A 20,004-nucleotide genomic window follows, 5' to 3' on the forward strand; every position below is an offset into this window, starting at 1 on the left:
GAATGTGGGCCAGATTTCCTCAAGGGCAGGAATGAAACAACTCTAGGAGGAGATCTTACATGGGTAATAGAAAAATTGTAATATATGAGAAAGTGAATACAGAGATTTTTCATTTAAACTGAACAAATGCATGCAGCTATATCACTCAAAAAGATTAAATAAAATATATTGTCCTTAGCATCTTACAATCTAAATTAATTTAAGTGAGTATGGTTAACTCAAACTACACGACAGAAGACAGCATTGAAAACTTAAAAAGACCATAAATTATGCAATACAAGTGTTGCACTGTCAAACATGTAAGAATGAATTTCAATGTACTTTTTACATGACAATCCCATACTACTACTACAACTGTCACTAAACAATATGCAGGGAGTCATGAAGCGCAATCAGCATTTATTATGTCAATGTGGTCTATGTTGCCTTTAACTTATGTACAGTACATAAATTGTATAATGGACGACGCACATGGATTGGCATCCTGACTGGGATTGAACAAAGATCCTTACCGGGCCAGGAGGCCAGTACAATGGAAGGACCGGGGAAGATGACCACAGATAAATATTTTCTCCCCCAGTATGCTAGGTTGTAGCTTCCTTGGTTTGGAATTCCCACATATACATCCACTGAGCAAGCTGGAACCTGTAGTGCCATGAGGCAGCCCTGTTGGGTTCCATGGAAGCCACCTGGAGGAGTGGAAGTGATTAATATTCCCTACATTTTGGGACTTCTGACTGAAGTACTTCCATTAGGCTGTGTCCTATCACCAGAAGTACACCAAGGTCTGGCATAAAAGTTGCTGCTCAAACTCTTCTAGGCAAATTGGAAGGGGAGGTGTGGAGGAGAGAAAGAAGAGAGAGGAATTGTGTTGTGATAGGTTGATGTCCTGTTTAAAGCTTTTGTGCAAGTTATTTAGCATAAATAAACCTTTTATGTATACCAGAACTTGTTTCTGTGAAGTTGTGCCTTGGATTTGGTGTGCTACAACCACAATAGGAAGAGACAATACCTCATGCATACTGTTTTCCCCTGTCCTTTCACATTCAGCATTTATGACAATATATAATGTATATTTTATTCCAACTTATTATTAATATTACAGTGTTGCATTGTTTCCTTTTCCTTATACATTCTTGCATTTCATTTTGACTATTATATTTTATCAGTCTATGAGAAATCTTATTTCTTGTCTTCTGCTAGGAGAATATACTTTTTTTTCTTTGATTTCTACCAAACGCTTAATTGGAATATTGCACCAAAACAATATTATGTTAGAGTTACAAAAAGTGTTACCACACCTTGGCATTTGAGAACTGCACAAGCACTGGGTTTCAGATATGCTGAAGTGCCTCAATTGCTGGTGCACACAACCCTGAGACTTTTGAATTGCACCCATCTTTAACCTTCCACCCTCCAGACTTCTGCAAACTCTGACTGAATCAGGAGAAGATAACAGCTGAGTGTACCTGAGCTAACAACTGCATTCTTCTTAACTTTCCATTTGATTATTAATTTGTTATAGAAATACTGCACCCATAAGTGATATTTTTGATCTGGGCCTAACTGTTTAGTAGTTTTGGTTCAGAATAACTTTTAATGTCACACAGAACAAAGATCTAAGTTCCAGCTACAAATGCTTCAATGTGAATTGAGTATGAACAACAGAAAACAATATTAAAATGTTCATGAATAAAACTCCATTTATTTGTTTTACATAATCCAAATGTCAGGTATCATGTCACATACTCAGAGCGTTCTAAACAAATATATTTTGGCTTAAATACTGTTAAGTCAACCATTTTTTGAAAATGCTATTATGCATGTTCAAAAGGGGCCAAGACGCTCTCCTTATTCATTGGTCATTAAGGCACATCTACAACAATTAATATTTAGTACTTCATCAGCAGTTTGTGAAACTGCACCACTGAATTGACCTTTAACGTGTTTAAGCATTTCAAATACGCTCAAATATGAGGCATATTTTCATCCTGATAATAATTTCACTCACTTTTCTTTCCTAATTTTTCACCTCTCTCAAACCACACCTGGCAATCTTGCTGTCACATGAAGCACCATATTAGCAAATAAATGAACCATCTCTGGGAAGCACACCTGGCCAATGAATGAGTGAAGAGGTGGGTTTCAATTCAAAGTTTGAATCCACTTGAATGAGCTGCACTCTTGTGTACTCTATTTTCCTAAAGTGGCGTATTATAACAATATTTAGCCAAAATAAAAAATTTTGGGGAAATTGTGAACATACCTGACATTTTGATAATGCAACATGAGTTATTTTTATGGGCGTTCTGGCATTCTTTGGTGTTGTTCAGTGTAGGTTGCCATTGTTATAGAAATTTTTCTGATCTCTGTACTCCATGAAAATATGAGATTAAAAGTTTTCTTGCCATTACTACAAGCAATGCAGGGTAAATAGCATACAAAAATGATCATTTTTTTTGTGGAGAATTTATTTAGTACTAGCTCTGTCTATATATAAAATTCAAAGTCTGTCTGTCTGTCTGTCCGTATGTCTGTCCGCATCTCACGATAGAACTACTTAATGGATTTAGATTTGGCTTTTTTCTAGAATTTTCCTGAACATTCCGGTTGATTGTATCATAATTCGCTTGTGTTACAGATTTATTTGCGTGAATCTGAGAGGGACACTGAGGGCCGAGGAGAGGGGGGTGGGGCCCTCCTCACTCATGCACCAGCTTCAAGGCGTATCTTACATCCACTTAGCTAGTGAATGAGAGAACTATTTAACGGATTTAAGTCAGGTTTTTTCTAGAATTTGCTTGAACATTCCGGTAGATTTTGCGACTTCTCTCATTGTGCTAAGTATCACAGTTCGTTTGCAGGAATGATATATTCATGCTAACTCGTGACAGAGGCTGTGGGCCGAGGGCAGGGGAAAGCATGATGTCAGGAGTGGGGAGTAGGTCTATTTTGGAGCATAACTTTCCTCCGTTTAGATGCCAATACCTTTTTGTTTTTAAAGTTTTTCCTGTTTCACTACTACATGGGTGGAGCTGCAGGGAATGGTTAGTATAAAATTATTATGTATGATGTAATTGTTTTTATTGTTGTGGTAATTTTGTCACCATCATGGCTGAGTGCATTTTTCAAAATTAAACCTTCTCCATTTGTGAAGTTAACACTCTCTGCTGGACACAGCCACCAAATAAACAATAACCATTGAATCATGGACAAGATTAAAAGTCATAATAAATCTAAAAGAAGTCAAACTTTTAACATTTAAAGCACAGTAAAACTTATTATGACTCCTCTCTCTATCTGCCCAGAGATATATGGAAACAAAGCCAGGAGGAGAGAATGTAGTCAAAGATCATTTCCATCAATCAAAGAACAAGTTCTTTGTTTCTGGTAATATCATCAACAGAGATAGAAATACTTATTAATGACAGTCATTTTTGAAGGGGTTAAAAAGACTTTGTCAGTTAGTTAGAGAACACAGAATTTGAAGGAGTGCAAAAGTTTTTACATAACAGAGGAGACTTATACCCATGGCAAAATATATTTCTCTTTACGGAGTAGTTGTTGATGATTTCTTGAATCTTGCTGAGACTAAGCAAGGATGGGGTCAGCAGACAGTTTTTCTTTCAATCTCTAGCTTTAAGTAAAGTAAGCAGACTGAGTTTGAGAGTAGAACAACTGGCCTGGGGGTAATTTCCATTTCTATAACATTTCTAACAATCTGCTGTTTATATGCACTTGAGTGCAGAAAGTGTGTCAAATATCTAGCTGCCCTATCATGGCTACTAGTTCAACTAAACTATTGTCTGACTGTGTCACAGGGTCACTTCACCTGCTAGTGCATAAACTGTAAAAATATAAAAGGAACTGTATAGTACTTTTAAAGGGCCACTAGGCTGTGTTCACTTTGGAAAGTGTTACATAAAATAAAAAAAGTGAATTTATTAAAAAAAAACTTGCCACAAATCTAATTAACAATCAAAAAGAACAAATGCTAAGCAAATTAGGTCATTAGAACAATCTAGATGGAAACAGGCCATTCAGCTCAACAATGAGCATATTAACATCATTAATACATGAATGTATTGCAAAGGTTTACAAAAAATGGTATCTGAATGTATATGACATGTGTGTAAACCTGTGAATGGTATTTATATACTAGTCATAGGTTTATAGAGTCATTATTTGCACATTAAAATGCTTATTTTGTATTACTGGTCTTTATTTGATGGCAGATTTCCATTTCCAAACCCATCTTGATGGCATAATATTAGACCAGTAATGATGACTAAACTACAAAAAGTGTACTGTAAACCTCAACAAATAAGCCAGGTGTGTAAATTACTGAACCCTGTGACCATAATCCTAATGGCTAACAATGAAAATACTCTTGAATAGATCTGCTTGCCACATATTAAATGATCCGGGTGATTAAAATGCTCCATTCTTTCCACTCTATTACTCTATCTATAAATAAGATTTTACATTTCGTAAAGGTATAACTGCAATCGTTCAGTTTTTAATTTCATATACAGTATTTCACCATTATCTATTGACTCTTAGGCAGCACTCTTTGATCCATGGTTTAGCTTAGTCAGAGCCAGCAAATTATGTTCTAGCATGTTCCCATTTCTAATAAGAACATGTCAGTACTGGGAGACTTACACAATCTCTAAGACAGAAATGAGTTCCTGAAGAGTAAGGCCTTCTTTAGACCAGCCTGTGGCAACTCATGTTGAGTCTTATGTCACAAGTCAAATTGACTGGAACAGAGCTGATTATAAAACTTTACAGCCCTACAGCACACCTGACTCATCGCCTGCAGTTTTCATCCCAATGAAGATCACAATTAATGAATCGATTTGCTTTGGCACTATTTCTTTTTCAACAAAAAAGAAATAACAGGATCGTCAGACTCTAACGATAAAAAATAGTGAAAAGCTCCCTGAAATCTGTAATCCAATAAGCCAAATTTTTTTTATCCTTTTCAGGGTTTCAGAGATATCTGTTTGCTATCTAGATGCATAAGCAAAGATTCTTTGAAATGAAATGATTTCTTCAAGGGCCTCATTCAATCATTTTCTCTCCATGCTGACAGAACTGATGAATCTGCACCTTCCCACACTGCGGTAGACTGACTCATTTGATCCACTTTAAAATTGAGATGTGATATAGTGTTAAAATGCTAGCAAGAATTTTTAAACTGAAGACAGCTACACTGACTACACAATTAAAACACGATTAGAAAGTTTACAGCAATTAATTTATTTTTTAGAACTGCTTTTTCCATTACAGTGTTGTAGTGAGCCTGTGCCTATCCTGGTGCAAGTCAGGGACCACCATTGGCTGCCAAATGCCAGTCTATCATAGTGTGCACTAATGACAAAAATAACAGATTCCAGGTCCACTTTGAGATTCCAATACACCTACAAAGATCCATGCAGATTATGGCAGACCTAGGAACAGAAAAATGAATCTTGCATCAGTGAAGCAGCAGGGACAGCCATTTTGACACTGTGCTACCCACAGAAATGTTTATCTAGGGACTAAAGTTGTGTTTAAAAGTATAAAATTAAAAGAATTTCAGTTTTGGCATGGAAGAATGTTCATCTATATTTCCCATTACCCCTTATCTGATCTATAGTACACAATGTCTGAAAGCTTCATAGTGGTTCTCCTCTCACCCTGCAAGTCCATCTGCTACAGTCACTCCTTAGGGGATGGAGTTTGACACATAGTGATTGCTGTGTACATCACCACGCAAAATTTAACTATAATCACCTACTAAATGTTCTTTCTTATAAGATAACACAGTAAGCTGAACTGACAAGGCCATCCTATCTTCCGTAATAGTCCAGTTGCTCCTACAGAAATTCTGAGGTATTCCCAGGCCATCATAGAAGTGTACTCCCTTGGGCTGTGCTTGGTACATTTACTGTGAGAAGTACCTGAGAGCATCTTCTTGAAAGAAGATAACATTCTCAAAGAAAGAAAGAAAGAAAGAAAGAAACCGAATAGTGTTCTTTGTAAATTCATCTTACCTGAAAGCCTCTATTAGTCTTTCAACCTTCTGAGCTTCACCTTGCACCCTGATGTGAGCCTGAAATTTTCTTAATGCCTCATCAAGCTCCATGCCAGAAAAGTCCATCTCGTCCACCACACAGCTGTGAGTGAAAAATAATGGAATACAAAAGCAATGAAGTTTTGATGACTCTGTTATAAAATATCTTAAAAGATTCTCATCAACAGTTACCACATTCAGCCTTGGACTTCTCACTTTCATAGGTTTAATATCAAAAACTTAATATTTCATTTGCTGTATTTTCTTTTAATTTCCACCATAAAAAACATTCACACCATCAGTCTTATAGGGCCCTACTTTCATTCTTAAATTATTAATCTAGACCATCAATATTCCTTTTGAACTTGCTCAGTTTCTTTTTGAAATCTTTGCTTTGCTTGTAACCTCTTATTTCCAAATGCAGTACTGTAAATGCAAACACTTTCAACATGATAGATTCGATTTCCTGATTAGTCCCAGAGAAATCTTTTAGGAAAGGTGCTGCGGTAAGCTTTCATTTGGGAATGATCTGACATAGGCTACAAAGAATGTAGTACAAGCAGTAAATATTTGGGGGAAAAAAATCAGAAATGTTAGCTTATTCACCAAATCTCAAGTTGCATTTATTTTCAAAACCCATTCTAAAAGGGACTCAAAGAAGTTATATCTTATTTTAATGCATACACTGTTTTTAAATATTTGGACATATTCTTAAAATAACAAACTGTGTTCCACCTTTTCAGTGACTCCAAAAGAACACTCTTTGACCAACAGTAACCCATGAGCATTTCGAAAGAAGATGACATTTTTGCTTTCTAGGGAAGCAGTAAGGGAAATTATCTCCTAAGAAAGCATTAAATCTAAATGTCTTATTTTTCTATTTTTGCCTCCTTTGATTTCCACCAGTATTTTCACATAAATCAGCATTAGATTTCATTTGCATTCAAATTGATGATTCAACAAGAGCATTTGAAACATTCATTATGGCATCAATGGCTTGCAAGCCTGGCTGCAGGCACTTCTTGTTATACAGTACAGTGAGATTTAAAGGAAACTAAGAAAGGAACAAAAAAAGAAAAAAAAAAGACAGTTTATGGAGTGGAGGTGCTGGGTAATTAAAATAGAGTACAGATTACTTTTCAAAAATGCTGGACAAATTATATTACACTTGTCAATATACTAATATACAGCATAGTGAGTGTATGTAATAAATGCACATTTTGACATCCCTAGATTCCTTTCATTTTTTAGAATTTTTGTATATGTATTAATTATTGTTTATTTTTATAATTATTGCAGGGATACCATTTTGCTTATTATTGTAATAAGCTACCATCATTTTGTGTTAATCTTTTGGATGGTCACAACCATGTTGCTAACATGATGCTCTAAACATGATAATTCATCTCATTTTCCCTATAACATGATTATAAATCTTCAGACAGCAACTTTGGTTTTGTGTTTCGATTTTATAGATTTTTTCTGACTGATCTTTTGTTTTTTAACATTGCCTACTATTAATGATGGGCTGGTGCCCTACCTGGGGTTTGTTTCCTGCCTTGCGCCCTGTGTTGACTCCAGCAGACCCCCGTGACCCTGTAGTTAGGATACAGCGGGTTGGATAATGGTTGGATGGATGGATAGTATCACTGATCACATGCCTCTTTCGCTCCTTAAGTTGCTTCCATGTCATGATTAATATTTTCATTGTTCCTAATTATTTCTTATCACCTCTTTCCTTCTAGATGAGCAAAACAGTGGGTTTTATGAAGCACACTCTATATATATTTTATGCAATACTTGCGTTTTAATAATTTTAATATATTTTACTTTTGGGGTACTTGCTGCTCCACTTCACAATTTCTTTCATCTTATTATCATTATTAAATTTAGGATTTCCAGACTAAATCAGCAGAACAATGATTCAAAAGGATTCAATACAAATACAAATTATTAATTCAGCCTAAATCATTACAGGTCTGCCTGCAAGTGTTATACACTTACAGTCAGGCCCATTGGACAGTGACACAATTTTCATAATTTGGCTCTGTATGCCACCACAATGATTTCGAAATAAAGCAATAAATATGTAAATTAAGTGTATACTTACAGCTTTAATTTAAGGTGTTTAACAAAAATATTGTACAAGCTGTTTAGGAATGACAGCCATTTTTCTGCACAGACCAAACCCCAATTCAATTTTGAAGGGCTCAAAAGTATTTGGACATTTTGACTAACAAACTGTACCATAGCCAGAGCAGTTCCCTCCTTATTTCATTAACTATTAACAGGGCCGGATTTAGACTTGATAAGACCCTAAGCTATTTGAGACATGGGGCCCTTTATAAGTCCAGATATTCTATGTAAGTGCCAAATATGATTTGTTTTAGGGGGCCCTAAGCTATAGCTTGTGTAGCTTATACGTAAATCCTGCACTGACTATTAAGCAGGTAAAAGGTCTGGAAGTGATTCAAGGTGTGGAGAAAACAAGAGAAAACAAAACAAGCAGAAATTTAGAGAGATAGCAGAAACATTAGGAGTGGTCAAATCAGTCACCTGCTACATTCTTACAGAGAAGGAACACACTGGTGAACTCAACAACACCAGAAGGTCTGGAAAAGCACAGAAGACAACTGTGCTGAATGATTGCAGAATTCTGTCCTTGGTGAAGAAGAACCCCTTTCGAAACATTTAACCAAACTAAGAACACTCTCCGGAGGTAGATCTATTATTGCCAAAGTCTACAATCAAGAGAAGACTGAGGGTTTACCAACAAAGTGCAAACCACTGGTGAAACTCAACCATAGGAAGGAGAGATTAGACTTTGCCAGAAAACATTTTAAAAGTCTGCTCAGCTCTGGAACAATTTTCTTTTGACAAAGGGAACTAAGATCAATATACTGTATTCCAGAATGATGGAAAGAGAGGAGTATGGAGAAGAGAAGAAATGAATACCATGTTATCTATAAAACATAGTTTAGGCAGGCTTATGGCATGATCATGTATGGCTGTGAATAGAAGCCAGTCACTAGTGTTTATTGATAATGTGACTGCTGGCAGAACTAGCTGGATGAATTCTGAAGTATACAGGCCTATACTGCAAATGCTGCAAAACTGGTAGAATGACACTTCACAGCACAGAAGGACAATGAGCCAAATGAAACTGTGAAAGCCAACCAAGTGCTTTTCAAGGAAGAGAAGTGGGATATACTTCAATGGCTGAGTCAGTCAACTAACCTCAACCCAATTAGACATGCATCTCACTTGCTGAAGAAAATACAGATGGCAGAAAAGCCAACAAACAAGCAGCAACTGAAGCAACAGCTTTGAAGACAGCTATGGTAAAAGCCTGGCAAAGTATCAGTAGTGTGGAAACCCAGCACTTAGAGATGGCCATGGGTTCTGGACTTCGGGCAGTCATTGACTGTAAAGGATTTTCAACCAAATAATAAAAATGATATCTATGTTTGTCCAAATAATTTGAGCCCATGAAAATAGGGGAACCATGTACAAAAATGTCTTTTCTAAGCAGCTCAAAAAATTTTTTTATGAAACCCCTTGAATTAAAGATGAAAGTCCATACTTCAATCACATCTTGATTGCTTCATTTCAAACCCATTGTGGTGGTGTACAGAGCCAAAATTTGAAAATTGTGTCACTGTCCACTGTCTTGACTGTATCCATACACAGTGGAAATATAAGTTCCAAGAATGTCAAAATAAATTACTAACAAAAAACTATAGGGAAGTATGTTAATGAATCCATGTGATAGATATTATAGAATTGTTTAAACAGGATTTTTAGTCACACTACCAAATGTAAGTTGCGAATATAGGTGCATATAAGACTCTTTTTATTTCAGTGATTTTATTTCATGTCTATAACAGATACAAACCTGAAAAACAGACTGTTTTCACAGGAGTTCTGGAAGTTCTCATGAATCATTTTGGTAGTTCCATGGCTTTATTTATTAGTATAAAGCAGAAAGAGCACATCAACAAGGCTTAAGCATAGGAGGTCAAGGCAAAGGGTCAATTGCACAATCATTTCTAAACCTTTTCTTCGTTGATCTTTATTGTATCAGTGAGACCCCCACTTAAAATGTCTATCCTTTTTCTAATGATGGAGTTATGCACCTTTAACCTGTGGTACCATCAAGGCAAAACTGTCTTCTTAAAGAACTGGAACTAAATTGGAGTTAATCTGTATGATAGCATTATTGCAGAAAGGCAAATTCTTAAAAGGTCATAGTAGTGTCTCAGATGCTCTTCTGAAAATATGATAGCTAGTCACTTAATTGTATACTGTAAGTGCAACACTTGGCAAAGCCCTGGTAAAGACTTGCATCATTCTTCATTAAAAAGTTTCTAGCTACATTAAGACATTAGCTAAGTTGTTCTAATTAGAAAAAAAACTAACCTATTAACTCGATGTCCATTTTATGAATTTCTAAAATGCTTCAACAACTTTTAAATGCTTCAACTCTTCTAAACCAGTTTTAAGAAGTTAAAAAACCCAAATGCATTGCTTTTTATCATAACTTAGGTCAGTTAGAAAATGTCATCAGGTTTTGTAATAATGGCAGTAATTAAGGTTCTCTCCATCTTTATATCAAGTATGATTTAATGATATGGTGACACAACAACTATAAATGAGCTCTGCACAGAATGTATAACTCATGTTATCATTTCACCCAATTAAGTAAAAATCTCTAACTTTTTTTTTATTTAATATACATGAAAATAGAAGAATGCTCTTTCCAGGATATCCACACATGAATTAAAAGACATTCTTCCCTCGTGGGTATGGTATGCTATGATCACTAAGAATGCTATTAATATCAAATTTTCAAAATGTACACCAACTGCTGCATTCAAAGTTTTGTGCTTTGCAGGTTTCTGTAAAGTTACATCAGTTATTTAATGTCAGTTAGTTCATTGTTTGAGGTGTTACTGTAGTCCCTGAATATAATTTTTTTTGGCAGTTGGTGCTTTGATTTGATTGAGTTGCTGTTTACTAGAATTACATTAGTTTAAGTTTTGACATGTTACTTTGGTTTATAAATGTAATCTTTTTACAGATGTTTTAGCAATCACTGTGTTTTGCTATGGTGAAAACAACTATGTATAATGTGGTAGCTGATGGTTTGGTAAATTACTTTGTTGTGAATAGATATGTAGAATGTATAGAATCCTGCCTGAATAAAAAAAATCCAAACTACTATCCTAACATATGTGGAAAGCATACCCCGGACACAGACAGACAGACAGCAGAATGTCCAAAACACATTCCTTTATTTCTTTTGAGCACCACAATGCCTTTCTCCAACAAGTCTCTTTCTTTCTCTTTCTCTTTATTTTTCTCTTCTTCTTCTTCTGACCTCCACTCCCCTCCTCACAAGATCTGTCTCCTTCCTCCCAACTCCGGCTCGTCTACTGGAGGGAGGCGGCCCCTTTTATCATGATCCGGATGAGCCCCAGGTGCTCCACCTGACGACACTTCCTGGTGTGAGAACCTGGAAGTGCTCCAGGTGCCCCTGGGATTGCTTCAGACAGCACTTCCAGGTGTGGTGGAAGTGCTGCCATCCAGGATTCCCTAACCGTCCGGGCACCCCCTAGCAGTGGCCATCTCCTCCAGTAGGGGTGAGCGTCCCAGCTCCATTCCCGTGGCCCCCAAGCAGACCCGGGCGGCTGCCCTCTCGTGGCCCAGGGGAGGTATAGTCCATCTCGGGAACCGTCCAGGCGTCCTGGCTGGGTAGGGTCCCCAGTCATCTGGGACATATAGTATATGTAACTGATTTGTCCTCATAGCATCTAAAAGGTGGTCTTGCATTATGATTAAAACCAATTGTAACAGCTCAAAGAATCATCTTATTTGGTGAGCCTCCTAAATTTTTTTTCCACCTAAAGCATTGAAGGGAAACATATGTTGAAGCACAGAAAATGTGAAAGAATTGAACCAATGCCCATATTTATTTAGCATCTCAGATTAGGAAAAGGCTACTGTGGCTGAAAATTTTCACTATGACGTAAATTGTGTCCTTATCTTAGGCGTATGAGTAAGCATTTCATCAGTTTTTTTTCATTTTAGAAGCTACTCCTAACTTCACCAGAATTTAGGAGTGATGTCCTAACTTACTAAGAGCTGACAGAAGATAGCTTTCAGAAGAGATTGGTCCACAGATTTGACAGAGATGAAATAATTTTTGCAACCAATCTTTTTGTCAGATGCTTTATTTCCTTGGTAATAATTATATTCTGGAATCATTCCACTCTGTTCTTTGAAGGTTACAAACGTGCTGCTTGTTGTTGTTTCTTGAAATTGTGACATTTTGATTTTACTGGATTTACCTCCTACCTTTGTAACAGTAAATAATAATATACTCCCTCACTGCCTTAAAAATGAGTTTGGCATCTAGGATGCAGAACTGGACTGGTTTGTCTCCATCCTGTGTCACAGAAATGTTTCAGTCAATATTAGAAATCAATTCTCCTCATCTGCTGTATCATGTGGAGTCTCTCAGGGTCCCATGTTAGGGCCTGTTCTATTTTAAATGTATATGCTACCATTAGCACAGATCATTAGGAAAACACAATATTTCCTTTCACTGCTATGTGGATGATATTCAGCTTTACTTGTCTGTGAAACCTAAAAATGCCTGCTCTTTGAAGACCTTTTTGGACACCTTGAAAAAGATGAATGCCTGGCTCTCAGATTATTTTCTTCAGCTGAATGAAACTAAATCTGAGGTGACCTCATTTGATCTGCCTAAAACTATTGCATGGCTCTCTAAAAGCCTAGAGCACTTGTCAATTGAAATACAAATCTGAGTATGATTTTTGATCAGAATGTCAAATTTGAAAATCAACTCATCTTGGTCACCAAGGGTAACTTTTTTCAGCCTGGAATGATCTCTAAGGCAAATACAATATTGTCATTTACTGATTTAAAGAAAGTGATCCATGCATATATACAGTATCTTCCTTTTTGGATTATTGAAAGTCTTTGCATATGGGTATCAGTCGATCCTCTTTCTGATTTCTAGAACTTGTATAGAATACTGTGGCAAGATTATTGACTGTCACTAACAAAAGTCATTACATCATTCCAGTTTTATACTCCAATTCACTGGTTTCCTGTTCATTTTAGGATTCACATTAAACTACTACTTTTTGTTTAAAAAAACAGGGCTGGATCACAGTTAAAACATAAGGGTGATTGTGCTTTTGCAGTAGCTATCCTCAGTAGTACAGCTGCTCCTTGCATTACTTTTTTAAATGTAGACTCACAACAGACCTTTTATCATTAGCTTTTGAGTCTACAGTACCTAGAATTCGTGTTTATTTTTTTTATTTTTCTTTAATAATTTTGCTTTTTTGTCTTAATGTGTCTATGCAAATGATCATATGGTTAGTAACTTTGTTGTCCTTTTTCTTTTTACATTTTATATATACAGCACTTTGGTCAACACAATGTTGTTTTATAATGTACTCTATAGATAAATTTGCTTGTTTCTTGCTTGATTGTACACCACACAATCAGTCCATCTACCTGGAGAAGCCATGCACTGCCAACTGAAATGAAAGTGTTGGTAATGTTACTTTTTTGGAAACTGGGAAAATGCAGCTATGCAACAGTGATATGCTAAGCTTTGCATTCCACAAAACTCTGGAACATTTATGTTATACTTTACAGGCCTGGGAAGGTTCAGGAAGGCAGTCAGAGATCCTCAGGGTGTTAGATAAATACAGCTTTGCTGATAAGAGAGGATCACGCAGAGGAATAAGTCAAGCGACTCTGAAAGGCTACTGGGAACACCGGAAGAGTGAACAAGACTTAAGAGCCGTGGCTAGTTTCAGTGTAAACTGCTACTTTACAAGGCACTTACCATGACCAAAACAGCAGGAAGGTGTTTTTAATGAATATTCCGGCTTTGGATCATTCATTGTTAAATAAGCATACCCGTTATTGGACTTAACTCTTATTTGTTGTGTGTCTCGATCTCCCCATCTCGGAGCTTGTTACTGTATTATTTATTGTTTGTTGCAAAGTGCTTCTTCTTCTCCTACTACTTGGATTATTATTATTATTATTATTATTATTATGTGTAGTATCAGAAAAGTACAAAACATCATCATAAATAGCAAGGCATGCCATAAAAATGTAACATCATTCATTCTCAAACATGACCTCCTACTCCTCCTTGGGACTGGGAGTAGGATGCTTTGTAACTACTTCTCATAGTAGGACATATTCTTAATCTAGTCAGACTGTTAGTTCAATTCCTTGGAGTAACTGTGAGACACTTGATAAATACAGGCTCTGGTCTGTACGCCCTCAAGCCATCCTTCATATGGTAATACTAAAGTTAAACTTCAAAGTGCTGGCTGTGACAGCTTTGAGAAGAAATAGAAACATAAAAACATAACTTAGTTATAAGAAAAATACATCTAAAAATTAATTATGAAGGACTACGGGTGAAATATAAACATTTAAAGACTGTAGGTTTTAAAGTAAGAAAAGAAGTAATAAAAAAGAACTCAGTTTTAATTGCACCATTTATTCTATTCCATATACATCCATAAAAGCTATAACTTTTGTAATTAAATACCTGTGGAAATTAAGATTTTGATATATGGTTGAATTCTAAATCATTTTTATCTCTCACATAAACAGTGATTTTACAGAAAAAGAATGAGATCACTTTTGGGCTTTCAGTTGAACAGTCAGTAATGCAAGTAATCTAGCAAATGCATTGCATCAGCACTCCAGACTCCATCTACTGTAATCCAGTCTGTATTGAGTAACTGTAGAATTGAGGGTATGGGCATGAAAGGGTACATATATCACTTAATAACCAGATAGATTAAAACCTGTTATTTTCAAAACTACTTCTGTAACTTTTTCTTTTTATATATCTTCTCTTTTGCAAATAGTAGCATTAAGGAAAAAAAAAACTTATTATAGCCTAGAGTCTAATTTTTAAATAATAATATTTATGTCAGTGATATTTAGAAGAATGACTTTCTGTGATGTTTACTTGCCAAACAGCACATTTTCTCTCTAGGCCTTGCTACTTTCTCCTCCTGATAATAAGTGGCAACAGAGCAATTCATACCAAAAATGTTTTCTCCACCGGCTGCACCAATTATTAAATTGGGGACTACAGGTAATTGGTCTTGATGCTTAATTCCTCATTCCTGAATCTCAGTAAATCAAATATTTCAAAATAATTTTGACTTAATCTCTGCTTTTTGGATTTGTGGTTGTCTGTTCCTTTCAAGGGTGGCACGCTGGCACAGTGGTAGCGCTGCTGCCTCGCAGTTAGGAGACCCGGGTTCGCTTCCCGGGTCTTTCCTGCATGGAGTTTGCATGTTCTCCCCGTGTCTGCGTGGGTTTCCTCCCACAGTCCAAAGACATGCAGGTTAGGTGGATTGGCAGTTCTAAATTGACCCGGGTGGGTCCTGTGGTGGGTTGGCACCCTGCCCAGGACTGGTTCCCGTGTTGGCTGGGATTGGCTCCAGCAGACCCCTGTGTTCAGGTTCAGCGGGTTGGAAAATGGATGGATGTTCCTATTGATCATATTCCAGATATTTTTATAGCCTTGTTTTATCAATCCATATATTTCCTTGTCACTTACACATTTGTTCTTCTGCAACACGAAATCTCAGTATGTTTCCACAATTTTTTATTCATGAATAATTTGAGCTTTAATGAAAAGTGAAGCATATGAATGAAAGAAAAAGGTGAAGATTTGATAAGTGCTTTTCAGCTTTTTAAAGCATTACATTTACAATAATTCTTAATTTTCAGTATCTAAACAAACTAAATTATGTATGTTCAATGGTGACCAAGTAGTGGCTTTCACAAAATTCTTAATTACCACTGTTTGAGTGTGTACAAGTATGTGTGTGTGTGTGTGTGTGTAATGCACTAGTGCCTTTTCTTAGACTGATTCATACATTGTTCCCAATGCTGCAGAAGTAGGCTCAAAATTACTTATAGAAATGGGATAAAAAAGTGAATCAAGGGCTATTGGTTCCTCGTGGGTGATTCTAAATTGACCCCATGAGTATTTGTGTTTGACTAGACCCTGCTATTTATTGAGGACCCATTTGGGCTAGTTCCTGCCTTACACTTGACCCTGCCAAAATAGGTGTTGGGTTTGCAAACCTGAATTGGATTAAGGATGTTTGAAGTGCAATGTTCTGAAGTAAATGTTTGCTGCCTAATAGAAAAATAGCCTCCTGTAGAGCAATATTTAAAATTATAGGGTTCACACTCAATGAATAAGAGACCAGATGTTGAACTCCGTGATGAAAATCTTCTTGAAGTGTAAATTGCCAATGCAGCCCTCTCTATTAACCGGTCAATAATTAACAGCAGTCATGAGAGTAATTACCTGTAATATTGCATAGTTCTTCATAGCAACTATTAATTACAACTAAATTCTCACCTCTTTCAATAATGTAAAATAAAAAAGTAATAAGTACAGTAGGTCATCCAGAAATTGCATTTTTATGGCAACATTTGTATTTGGATTGATTCAATACACACTTAATGGGTTTAGTTTGCCTTTTATTTTTAATATGATAATTTTAGCTTACCACTAATTGCTTTTTGTGCTTACTAAGTAGCAAATCAGCAGTGAATTCCATTTCTCCCGCAGTGAAAATCATGTGAATACAGGTGAGATGTCACCCACAGTAGTTCTTAAAATTCCCAGAGCACATGAACACGGAATTAGTCACTACATTAATTCCTATTTATTATGATGGAGAAGATGTGCCTTAATTATCTAAAACACCATTGTTATACAACCTTTATTAACTGTTGTGTTAATCAAATTGGTTTATGTTTCTTATGTTACATTACAGTTAAAAGTTGATAAAGTATGGGAGAGAGTACAGGAACAGAACTTGAGCTGGCAGAAATCCAATATTCATTATGGAAACAAATTATTTCTTAAATATTGTTGTTGCGTTATAAAAGAGAGTATCGCTTGCATGCATAAAGTACCGTTGACATGTACGGTATATACTTTTTGTCTTAAAAATTGTTTTACTGCAGAAAATGGGGACACAAGGTGATGGAGTGGATAGTGATTTTGTCTGACAGCACAAGGGTGCATGTTCTGTCCATGTCATGTCGGTTGATTGGTACATGTGTGTAGGTGCTGTCTATGATGGGCTTATCTACTATCCAAAGTTGGTTCCTATGCTGAACCCACCATAAGGACTTTAGGAGGGCTCCCCCAATATTATCTCTTCTTACCATACTTAATAATAATAGTGTTTCACTTGTGGAAGCCTTCACGTTTCTGAGGTCCATACTCTTATGGGACTTAATATGGAAGACTAATATAAAGTATATTCCATTATAAAAAATGTACAGCAATGGATGTACTTCCTGTGACAGCCAACATTGACTTCAATCTATCACTAGGGTGGCAGATTCAGCTCTACACAGCCATCATTGAGTTTGTTCTCAGCTCGTCCAATACAGAGTGATTTGCATCAGCAACTAAAGATGACAAGAACAGGCTACAACGAATGGTCAGGTGTGCTGAGAAGAGCATTAGTCTTCCCACCTTACGGATTCTGAACTATTCCAGAGTCATGAAACAAGTATGGAAAAACATCACCGAGCCCTCACATCCAGGCCACAATTTCCTTAAACTCCCATAGGCGCCAGGCCAGGCGCTATAGATTAAATTATGCCAGAACAAGTACATCTACATTAAGAGTAATTTCTTTCCAGCCATTAATCTCAAAAATATAATCAGCTGACCCTGCCCGGGCTGCTCCCCCAATATTTTGCAATATTTTGTTTCATATAGGTATTACTTCACTATGTAGTAATTTGGTAATTTCTAAACTGCCTTGCATGATATTTACAGCAGTTTTTTTTCTTCAGGTGTGCACTTACAATTCAGTGTATTTTTGTCATACAACTATATGTTGCGAATCAAAAACAAAAAAAATTCCTTGTATATGAACATACTTGGCCAATAAATATGTTTCTGATTCTGATAAAGCTGGATTGACTTACAACCATGAATGTTGTCAGTGTGAATGTGCGTGGATGTTTGCCACACTATACCCTTTCATGCACTGGCACTCTGTCCACAATGGGTTCTGGGCCTTGTGTCAGCACTGTCAATAATGCAATTTTGTTACTGAACAGTTGATCAAATTTATGCAGACTATAATCAAATAATTCAGAATTTCAAATGGCTTATTTTGTAAAAACCCCCCTGCAAAATATACATTCCATAAATTAAGGTAGATAAACATCATTTTAAATAATGCATATGAAGATGTTTTTAGAGATATTAGATAGATAGTTTGTGGGTTTAACCAGAGTGGCTTAGGACCAGTATATATTATAGATATGTTGCTTGGGAAATGTTACAGCACATTACAAACAAAGTTACATCTTCCTTGGTTTTCCAGTTGGCATGTAATTGCAAATACCTGGTACAGTAAGTAAAAAAGCTTTCAACCACAACACAGAAATGACCTGTTTGTTCAGTTTAGTGTCACAGGGAGGCTATGACGCAACTGCCAGCTTCTGCATATAGCAAAAGCATTTCATTATGCATAATTCATTATGCTTCACTTTAGAATATATGCATTTTTAAGAATGACTCATATCATTTCATACATAATGAAGATATTCCTTTATATATATATATATATACATATATATATACATATATATATATATATATATACACACACACACGCACACACACGCACACACACACACACACACACACACACAGTGTGTAGATGCACAATTATAATATACTTTGCATCATATACATTTACATGTACTGAATCTGTTTCTTTATCAACCCTCCCACGGAGCAGACATGCACACATTCCCAGTGCAAACAGCTGCATTTAGGCAAGTAAAACTTTGTGAAAGAGCACAAGTCTTATTATTTTTACTTGTTTATATTTATTTTACAGAGAGAGGAATAAGCATTCTTACATTTGCCAAAACACTTTGTAATAGAGGACCCAGGAGGGACTAGAGTAATGGCCAGTGTGATTAGTGTACTTTATCAGAGAGGTGTTGGGTAAGGTGAGTGCTGGGATTAAGGACGGCAAGGACTCCTGAGGCTGCTAGGAGTTTCAGGTAAATGAACCAAGGGATTTTTGAATTGCAACAGACAGTTGAAGGACTAGGGGTCTCATTGATAAAACTTTACATGGATTCCAGCATGCCATAAAACATGAAAATGTATATGGCAAAAAAAAAAATCAGATTTATAAAAACTGACGTATACACATTTCTATATCATTTACCTTTATAAATCATAATCATCTTGTAAATGTGTGTAGCTGAACGTGCCTCAAACTGCGGTTGGTTGCCATCCTAGAACAACCATACATGGACTATGTTAATGAATCTCATTCATAAGTAATCACAATGCTGCAGATATTCCTTGGTTGGTGTAGGAGCCTCCCAACTTGACACCACTGCCAGTTGCATTTGAAGAGTTCTTTGCCCTCTGCACTGCATTGAAGTACAGTGATCTCTCGCTATATAGTGCTTCAACTTTCGCGGCTTCACTCTATCACTAATTTTAAATGTAAGCATATCTAAATATATATCACAGATTTTTTGCTGGTTCGCGGATTTCTGCGGACAATGGGTCTTTTAATTTTGCGGTACATGCTTCCTCAGTTGCTTTGCCCAGTTGATTTCATACAAGGGACGCTATTGTAAGATGGCTGAGAAGCTACCCAATCAGAGCACGTATTACATATTAAATAAAACTCCTCAATGATATACGATATGCTTCCCGTTCGGCGCTTCGCATACTTGAAAGCCCAAACAGCACATATTGATTTTTGATTGTTTGCTTGTCTCTGCCTCTCTCTCTCTCTCTGACATTCTCTGCGCCTGACGGAGGGGGTGTGAGCAGAGGG

At 36.4% G+C, this 20,004-nt stretch overlaps 1 protein-coding gene across 7 annotated transcripts in view; it reads right to left on the minus strand.

Annotated features, from left to right (window-relative positions):
- Positions 1 to 20,004, minus strand: part of LOC120533726 (IQ motif and SEC7 domain-containing protein 3-like) — a 694,738-nt gene that overhangs the window by 111,478 nt on the left and 563,256 nt on the right. For all 7 annotated transcript variants that reach the window (XM_039760650.1, XM_039760644.1, XM_039760648.1 and 4 more), the window contains exon 6: positions 6,042 to 6,164. In XM_039760650.1, coding sequence (XP_039616584.1) covers positions 6,042 to 6,164 — 123 coding nt within the window. The remainder of the gene's footprint in view (positions 1 to 6,041; positions 6,165 to 20,004) is intronic.

The sequence above is a fragment of the Polypterus senegalus genome, chromosome 8 (assembly GCF_016835505.1).
Source record: "Polypterus senegalus isolate Bchr_013 chromosome 8, ASM1683550v1, whole genome shotgun sequence".
NCBI lineage: Eukaryota > Metazoa > Chordata > Cladistia > Polypteriformes > Polypteridae > Polypterus > Polypterus senegalus.